The sequence below is a fragment of the Gastrolobium bilobum genome, unplaced genomic scaffold (genome assembly GCF_033153095.1).
Source record: "Gastrolobium bilobum isolate Gb01-03AN ecotype WA unplaced genomic scaffold, APGP_CSIRO_Gbil_v1 utg4146, whole genome shotgun sequence".
Lineage (NCBI taxonomy): Eukaryota > Viridiplantae > Streptophyta > Magnoliopsida > Fabales > Fabaceae > Gastrolobium > Gastrolobium bilobum.
In genome coordinates this window covers 56,589-66,774 of record NW_026898945.1, presented here as the reverse complement: position 1 = coordinate 66,774, position 10,186 = coordinate 56,589, and the positions used below count along the sequence as shown (strand labels likewise).

Sequence of the window (10,186 nt, the reverse complement as noted above, 5' to 3'; positions counted from 1 at the left end):
TAGGTGATAGTTATCACCAAAAGGTTTAGAGGAATTAAAAATTCCAACAATTGGTATCAGAGCCATAATCATACTGAATCATGAGGGAATTAAGTTTTGTGATTTTTATATAGGATGAATCGTGAAAAGTTTTGTTTTATTGTCTTTTAGCATAAAGTTTACTGTTTTTTGAACGTGGGTTCCATCTCATGTATTTTGTTTTAGCTATATAGTGTTATTTTTGTTCCCTAACGGTAATTTTTGGTTTTGGAACAAAAGTAACATTCTTTTGAAAATCTAGAATTCGCAGTTTAATAAGGGTTTATTATTTAAACTTTTGAATCTTCTTAAAGATGGAATGTTTGGAAAAAATTTGGCTTTATAATTAGGGTTTGTTGTTTGAATTGCAAATTTAAATGAACAATTCTCATAGAATGTTTTGGACTTATAGTTTGAAAAAAATCGAATGTTTAAGGTCTTTGGTTTTGGGATTTTTTTTTCTTAGATTTGATATTCTTTGTCAAAAGCCAAATTTAAATTTTTGGGTATTGCGTGCATCATTTTCAAGCTTTCATTTGAAAAGGCTTACATGTGCGTCGATTGTGCATTAATTGTTAAGCCTTATAATGAAAAGGTATTTATTGTGTGCATCATTTTCAAGCTTTCATTTGAAAAGGCTTACATGTGTGTTGATTGTGCATTAATTTTTAAGCCTTATAATGAAAAGGTATTTATTGTTATTGATATAATGATATAATGATACAATATGTATATATATATATATATATATATATATATATATATATATATATACACACACACATTGAGAATTGATAAAGAATAATTTTCTTTATTGTTGTTATTTTATTTTTAAATGTGTTTATTATCCCTAAAGGTTTCTATTTGAAATTGAATATGATAGATTTGTTAGCCGCCAAAGTGGCCAAATTTATAAAGGTTAATTTGATTTCAAATAAGTTGGTCATATAAATATATTTTATTTATGCAAATAATAATCGGCCTACAGGAAGGTTATTGTTTGGCCAAATAACATATGTTGTGTGATCATGTGTGTGTTTATTGCTTATGCGGATAGTGATCAGCCCACATGAAGGTTATTATTTGGCCAAGTAACAAACATACCTGTGGTAATAAATATGTGACAATTATCAAGAATTCTCCATGTAATTCATAGTCGACCCACAGGAAGGCTATGATTTGACAGGACTTATTGTCAATGTTTGATTACTACATTAAGAGTACCACTTACAAGTTGATATTTTGTCCACAGACTAAATATTAATGTTGTGCTAGGTATCTTATAATAAACTCATTTTACTTCAGATTATTTATATGTTATCTTTTTTGTTCTCTGTATAGTTTCTGCTACCGCCGTCAATTATGTTGCTCAAATGAATATGCTTCCAATGCTTAATGGGGCAAATTTCAAGCTGTGGAAAGAGAATGTGGAAATTGTTCTCGGCTGCATGGATCTCGACAATGCGCTAAGGACTGAGAAACTCACTTCCACTCAGGAAAATCCAAACACGGATAAAATTGAGAAGTGGGAACGCTCAAATCGCATGTGTCTGAAGATCATGAAACGTTGCGTTCCGGAGGCGTTTAGGGGCTCGATTGTTGAGACTACTGATGCCAAGTTGTTTCTGAAGGAACTCGAGCAATACTTTGCTCGAAATGAAAAGGCTAAAATTGGTCAAATCTTGTCCAAACTCATAAACATGAGGTATAAAGGAAAGGGAAACATAAGGGAGTACATTATGGAAATGTCTAATCTTGTTGGAAAACTAAAGGCATTAAAGTTAGAGCTGCCCTCTGAGTTGCTCATGTACTTAGTTATTATCTCTCTTCCTGCACAATACGGTCAATTTGTGGTGAGTTATAACACTCAAAAGGAAAAATGGACTCTTAATGAGCTCATTTCTCACTGCGTGCAAGAGGAAGAGAGGTTACAGCGAGAGAAGACTGATAGTGCTCACTTGACATCAACCTCTCAAGACAAGAAAAGAAAAAGAGCTAAGGATAATGCAGATGCTTAGCCAAAGAAGCAAAAGAAGCAGGACCAGGAATTCACCTGCTTCTTTTGTAAGAAATCTGGACACATGAAGAAAGAGTGTTCCAAATACAAGGCATGGCGCGAAAAGAAGGGTATTACTCTCGCTTTAGTTTGTTGGTACTGGTTCTGTGGCACAAGCATTTAGGTCATATCTCTAAACAGAGAATTCAGAGGCTTGTGACTGATGGAATTCTTGAACCCCTTGATCTGGATGATTTTGAGGTGTGCATTGAATGCATAAAGGGGAAACAGACAAACATAAGGAAAATAGATTCCAACAGAGCTTCAGACATCTTAAAATTGATTCATACGGATATTTTTGGACCATTTCCTATAGCCTCTTGGAATGGTCAACAATACTTTATCACATTCATAGACGACTATTCAAGATTTGGATACCTATATTTGATTAGAGAGAAGTCACAATCATTGGATGTGTTCAAAGAATTTAAAGCTGAAGTTGAACTTCAGTTAGACAAGAAAATTAAGGCCATTAGATCTGATCGTGGTGGTGAATACTATGGTAGATCTGATGGATCAGGTGAACAACGTCCAGGGCCCTTCGTGATCTTCCTAAAGGAGTGTGGAATCGTCCCGCAATACACAATGCCAGGTAAACCTAGCATTAATGGTGTTGCGGAAAGGCGAAACCGGACTCTTAAAGACATGGTGAGGAGTATGCTTAGTCATTCTTCATTGCCAGAATCACTTTGGGGAAAAGCACTAAAGACTGCAGTTTATATCCTTAATAGGGTTCCCAGCAAAGCAGTGACAAAAACCCCTTATGAGCTATGGAATGGAAAGAAACCTAGCATAAGGCATTTACACATTTGGGGTTATCCAGCAGAAGCAAGGCCTTATAGGCCAAATGAAAGAAAGTTGGACTCAAGAACAATCAGTTGCTATTTTGTTGGATATGCTGAATGCTCTCGGGGCTATAAGTTTTATAATCCCACTACAAGATCCTTTTTTTGAGACGGGAAATGCCAGATTCCTTGAGGATGTTGAGTTTGGGGGGGAAGATAAAATAAGGAATGTTGTCTTTGATGAGGAAAAAAGTTATATTTATCTTCCTAATATTGTCATCATTCAAGATGCAATTACGGAACAAACAATTAAAATGATCAGGTCCATGTTCATGACATTGTTATGGAACAGGCTTTGGTCCCTGACATTGCTTTGGATCAAGACAATAATGAACCACCCCCTATGCCACCTATAGAACAAACTCAACAAACTCAAGAAGTGTCATTAAGGAGATCCACTAGAGAAAGGAGAAATGCAATTCCGGATGATTATATTGTGTTTTTTCAAGAGCATGAAAATATTTTAAGCTTGAAGGAAGATGATCCAATCAACTTCCAACAAGTCTTAGAAAGCTCTAATGCTCATAAATGGATTGATGCCATGAAAGATGAGATGCAATCTATGAAAGACAACGACGTTTGGGATCTTATTGAGTTGCCTAAAGGTGCGAAACCCATTGGTTGTAAATGGATATTTAAAACCAAAAGGGATTCAAATGGAAACATCGAAAGATATAAGGCACGTCTAGTTGCTAAAGGTTTCACTCAGAAAGAAAGCATAGACTATAAAGAGACTTTCTCTCCGGTTTCTACGAAGGACTCTTTTAGGACAATAATGGCGCTTGTGGCTCATTTGGATTTGAAGCTACATCAGATGGACGTAAAGATAGTGTTTCTCAATGGTAACATTGATGAGACAATTTATATGGTGCAACTAGAAAACTTTGTATTAGGAGATTCAAAGTCTATGGTTTGCAAATTGAAAAAGTCCATCTATGGCCTTAAGCAAGCTTCTCGTCAATGGTACCACAAATTCCATCAGGTTATTATCTCCTATGGATTTGAGGTGAACTTAGTGGAAGATTGTGTGTATCACAAGTTCAGTGGGAGTAAATTCATATTCCTGATACTATATGTTGATGATATCTTACTTGCCAGTAGCGATATAGGCTTATTGCATGAAACCAAGAAACTTCTCACTATAAATTTTGAGATGAAGGACCTTGGTGATGCATCTTTTGTCTTAGGAATACAGATACTTCGAGATCGCGCTCAAGGTATCCTACGGTTATCACAAAAGGCCTACATTGAAAATATTTTGCATAGATTTGGCATGAAGGATTGTACGTCAGGAGATTCGCCCATATCTAGGGGAGACAAGTTTAGTCTCGCCCAATCCCCTAAAAGTAAGCTTGAGATGATAGAAATGACAAAGGTACCTTATGCTTCGGCAGTAGGAAGCCTTATGTATGCCCAGGTTTGTACTCGCCCTGTTATAGCATTTATAGTGGGAGTGTTAGGAAGATACTTGAGCAATCCAGGAATGGATCATTGGAAAACAGCCAAGACGGTTATGTGGTATTTAAAGAGAACAAAAGATTATATGCTTACATATCGGAGGTCAGATGAATTAGAGATCGTTGGATATACTGACTCTGATTTTGCTGGATGCCAAGATAGTAAAAGATCCACCTCAGGTTATGTCTACATGTTGGCTGGAAGAGCTATGTCTTGGAAGAGTGTTAAACAGACACTCGTAGCTTCCTCTACTATTGCCACTGAATTTGTAGCTTATTTTGAGGCATCCAACCATGGGGTATGGCTACAAAACTTTGTCACAGGGCTGCATATAGTAAGTGGTGTTGAAAGGTCACTGAAGATTTATTGTGACAACAGGTCAGCAGTGTTGTACTTCAACAACAACAGAAGCTCTTCAAAATCGAAGCACATCGATATAAAGTTTCTGGTTGTTAAAGAAAGATTTCAGAGTGGTCAGATTTCCATAGAACACATAGGGAAGAACTCCATGCTTGCGGATCCGCTTACTAAAGGCTTAGTGCCTAAGGTCTTTCACGAGCATACTGCTCATATGGTGTTGTTTTGTTTGATGACACTACGGTTTAGTGGGAGTTCTTTATATTGGTGTTCTATGTAAATAAATAAATGAAATATTCTTATGTTTGTTTTTTGCAGAATAAAGAATTCAATGATATTTTCCCTCTGAATGTATTATATTTTGTGCTTGTGTTTCTGTTTTGTGTATGCAGAAAATTTATGATTGATCTCATAAAGATTAAAGTATGACCAGTTGGAAATAGGCATGGTAAGATCACATTGCATGTAATTTCCATGCCACTCTTCCATACTTGATCTATGTCATTGAATATATTGGTGCGATGACCATGGAAGGTTTAGTTACGCTTTAAAGTGACAAAAGCCGCCATGATCTCATATTGATATAGGAGGTGGACCAGATTGTATCTAAGGAGGAATCTAAAGAAAAATAGCATACAGTTGCGCACTAAAGATATACTATATAATTATCTCAAGTTAATATGTGGCCCAAGTGGGAGATTGTTAGGAAATTATATTTTCTAATAATCATTGTGGTTTACATATTATATTAATAATTATTTTGTGCTATTTATATATATTGGGTAAATTAAAGTGATCAGTTAAATATTCTCAAATAGATTCCAAAGTGAGTATGGGTTGAATGAATGGATATCGGTGTTGGGCCAACTAGGTATAATGGGAGCGTATTGGCCCAACAATAAAGATAAAAACACTATAAGGGTTATGGTCCCCAAGACGTCAAATCGACAACCCTAGTTTCTCTTCCCCATCAAGAGAGAGACGACACACTAAGGAATTCGATTTTAGGGTGATTTGACTGAGGAAGACTATAAACCCCAAGAGACAAGATCAAAGTTATTCCGCTGCAATGGAGACAGGTATGCCTCCACCTTTATGTTCTTATTTCTTTATGATTTGGTATGATGGAGCTTGGCTTGTAGGTGATAGTTATCACCAAAAGGTTTAGAGGAATTAAAAATTCCAACACTTACTCTAACAAGTTTAGCCATTGACACTCAGATGATATTTCAATCTTGCTATCACGAGAAAAGAAAAAAGAAATTAAGAGAGAGAGAGAATATAACCATTGAGTCACTTAAGTTTTATGCATGCAAACTGTAGAGATCACCTGTAGTGGGTATATTGACACAACACGATTTCATGCCACAACATATATTGGGTTTGCATCCTTTGCTGGTAAAAAGCAGGTGGAAAAGATTAAAATTACAGAACCTTTTGGAATACTTTTGGGATATATGAGTAAGACTACCAAGCTTAAACTTCAACAGTAGCTTACGTATTCTTGTGATAGTTTTTTGTGGCATGTGAGCAACACTACCAAGCTTAATTATTCGTGTATTGTAGAAAGCATCCATATCCATGATACCAAAGTACAATTGATAGTTCTTTTTTCTTTTTTTTTGAATATATAAACCAATTTGGTTCTTTGAACCAAATTTTTTTTTCAACAGAACCGGTTCGAAAATGGTTCTAGTTCGGAACTGGTTCGAAACCCGTTCATAATTGGTTCAGGTCGAACCGGTTCAAACCAACCAATTTTGAACCAAACCGAACCAGTTCGATTTAAAAATAAAATGTTCGATTCAAAGAACCAAACCGGTTTGATTCAGTTCTGCAAAAAATCTGGCTCAGGTCGACCCATTCCCATTCCTATCACTAAGTATGGCCAACATGTTCAAATAAGCAGCTACTTGAAATATAACAAATTACGATAAAATCTAAGTCCAAATGAAGTAGCAGGTATGATTGTCATCTTTTGATTAGAAAAAGAAAGCAACAAATTTGGCATAATTTAAGATATAAGATTTGGGACGTGTTTTGAATGACTTAATTATATTTATTTATTTTTAGAAGGTAGTTATCGTTATATTTATTTTTAGGATTTTGAATTTGAATTTTGAATTAATTTGTAATTAGTCTATAAAAGGATGTTGAGAACTGGAGGGTTACTCTCTTATTGTATCCTAACTTTCTGTTTAGCCATTTTTTCTATGCACTTTCAACATCAGATTGAGATGAAACATTAGGGAAAAAAACATTTGCATGTAGGACATAATCCAATTTATAGGACAAGCATATGGTTGCCTTGGAGCATAGACTTTCGGATGAAGTTTTTTGAGAAAATATTGTCTTAGAACATAATCGTACATGATCAAACAAGGAAGCCAAAGTGTCAGATATACCCTGACATTGTTCGATGTTGCATTTGTTGACAAATAAAACGAGTATAGGTAAATGTTATGTTGGTTAAGCCACTTCATTGTTCTTCAAAAATAAAAATGAAAGATAAAGGACAAGAATAAAGAAAGAAGAAGAGAAGAGAATAAAGAATGAAAATGCAAGATGGTGGTTATTTTGTCCCTATTTAAAAAACAATTAGCCCCTGATGTGCCTCTGGCAAGTGTGGTTTTTTAATGTTAAAGTTGATAAGAATTGGGTCATAAGAGAGCAATTTAAATACATATTTGCTATTTATATTGATTCTTTCTATGTCAATAATATTCACCTTTTGGTTGTGTTTTTACAGGAAAAAGAGGAGTGAAAATTACAAATTATAAAAAGCCTGTTGACGCAACTCCACACGCACTGGCGCAAACTAGCGCCACCATGCCACCTTGCGCCAACTAAAGAAAAGTGGCGCCACCAAAGTGAAGCAAACCAGCGCCCAAATTGCAAGGAGATGGCGCCACTAGGCGCCCACTAATAGAGGAGAAGTGGCGCTAGTTGGCGCTCAAAATGTGAAGGATGGCGCCAACTGGCGCCGAGTCACGGGAATTGGTTCCGAATTGCAGCATACATTGGGCAGGAAGTTGGCGCAAACGTGCGCCAAACTGGCGCCAACTGGCGCCGGGTTGCGGGATAGAAGTATCGTGTTATCTCGGGGGTATTTTTGGAAGAAGGAAAATAGTCATATAAATAGGATCCTTTTGACAGAATTAGGGATCCAGACCTATTTCTTCAGAAGGAGACTGACGGCAAAGCTCAGGAGGATTCTTCTACAGTTCTTCTTCTTCTCTTTTCTTCTTAATTTTATGCTTTTGAATATTGAATTATTTTTAGCCATGATTATGCTTGGCTATTTTTCTTTTATTGTAGTTAGGGTCACAAACCCTATGTGAACCCTTGTTACGCGGATTGATTTATAATTGTTCATTTATATAATTATCTTTATCTCTACCTTGTTCGTATTTGATATTTTCTTTATTAGAATTGATCACTCTAATAGTTGATAATAGTCTGAGGGTTAGAACCCTAGATAGGGATATTGAGGTTTTCATCCTGAAAGGGGGTAGGATAATGGTTCGTATGCATGCTAGGAATAGATGTGTATTGAATTGCGGATGCCTAAATTATAGAGTTCATCGCTTAATTTTCATAAGGGATTGCTAAGGGATTAGGATTCCAATTGGGGATTAAAGGGTTAAATTGCCAAGGGATTGAGATTTAACTAATTATTTTAGATAATAATTTATCCGAGTAATTTTATAAATTAATATTGTAAATCAATCCAAAGTAAGAAGTGGGGACCATAAGGTGAGTGCGCTCTAGCTACAATACCTTTCTCATATTTTTTACAAATCAATTCTTATTGTCATTGTTTTATTTCTCTCATATAAAAATATAAAACAAGTCTTTATTCCATATTGTTACTAAAATTCAATTCACAACTTTTACAAACAACAAACCGAGTTTTCCAACTTAAGGGGACTGGTTATTGTAGTACTTGGTTTACAATCCCTGTGGAAACGATACTCTACTTACTTCTATATTACTTGTGCGATCGGTATACTTGCCGGAGAGCATCAGCCCCCTTCTCAAAGTATGTATCAATTTGTCTCTAATTGAACAAAGTAGTCCAATATTTACTCGAGTAAATTGGGTCACTTACTAGAGTAAATGATTTACTTGAGTAAGTGAACACAATTAGTCCAATAAATTCTAGCAGGGGGTTATGTTTTAAAACCCTCATTTGCTCGAGTAAGGCATAACTGTGCACCCTTGAATCTCTCTTCTCTTCAATCCAAAGTTTGGAATCATTTTCCAAATACTTGAAAAGATCCAAATTGTTTGTGAAGGTTGATTATCATCTCCAATCTATCATTTTTTCCACTGGATTGTTCTCATTTTGGGTGGATTTTTGTGTGAAAATCTCAATTTTTAACCCTAAACTCTTCTATTCAGATTTGAATCAAATTAGTTTATTTTTGGATCTTTTTATTATGATTGCTTGTATTTTGTGATTGGTTGAAGATTATTAGTGCTTCCTCATGGCTGATAGATGCTCATGAAAGCATCCCACTAATGAGAGGCATACCGAGAACATACATGATCGTGCCATTGGTTCATCCTCTACTTCGATTGATGTTAGGAATGTAGACATGATGTGCATTTATATGTTTTAGAATAGTCAATTTGAGAAAAAATAATTCATTTGGGATTTTCTTCCCCGGACTATAGTGGAGTCGATGTATTTGGATTCAACATTTTTCATAAGTGAAGGCTTCAATATTGCATTTCTATTAGACCGCATTCTCTTAAGGATGCTAGGATCCTTTTCTACATCATTAGTAACATTATTTTCCCACCATCTCATAATCAAGTAAAGATATTTGAGAGTGACTTCATTGTTATGTGGGCCATACATAGTAAATTGCAGGTCAACTGGAAGCATTATATTTGTTGCCTTATGTAACATACTGCTAGGAAGGTTGTGTTTTCATATATCATGATTGTTCAGGGGATCTTAGAGCACTTCCAGGTACCTATGGATGGTGAGACTTTGAAGACTATGAGAGGCTCGAACTATAGATTCGAGAAATATCTCTTAGAATATTGTGGAATCACCTAAGTTGGGAATGCGTAGCAATGGAGTATCATCCTGAACTTGAAGTAAATTTGATGAATAAGAGGGATGCAAATATAGAGGAGGTTGATGCTGGTGTTGGTGGTGCTTATCAAGAGATCTCTATACTTGATTTGGATCCATATGTTTCTACTATTGAGAATGAATATACTCTTCATGATGTACATCCATGCCATGACACAAGAGTTGAGGAGGATAAGGCATGAACATAATTCTAGATGGAGATTAGTGGACACTCACCTGATTGGATGTACAAATTGGATCCAGTGCTAAGAGGTTGCATATAAGGAGTTTGTTGCAGCTAAAGATGACAGATATGATGGTGGTGATGAGGAGGATGATGAGGAACACAACGATGATGATTAT

At 35.7% G+C, this 10,186-nt stretch overlaps 1 protein-coding gene across 1 annotated transcript; it reads left to right on the top strand.

Annotated features, from left to right (window-relative positions):
• Nucleotides 1-1,359: 1,359 nt before the first annotated feature.
• On the top strand, nt 1,360-9,805 carry LOC133285703 (uncharacterized; the record flags this gene model as incomplete). Its single annotated transcript, XM_061482975.1, has 3 exons — nt 1,360-1,723; nt 9,481-9,613; nt 9,695-9,805. Coding segments are annotated over 3 exons (608 nt in total), but the record flags the coding sequence as incomplete, so codon positions are not given.
• Nucleotides 9,806-10,186: the final 381 nt, after the last annotated feature.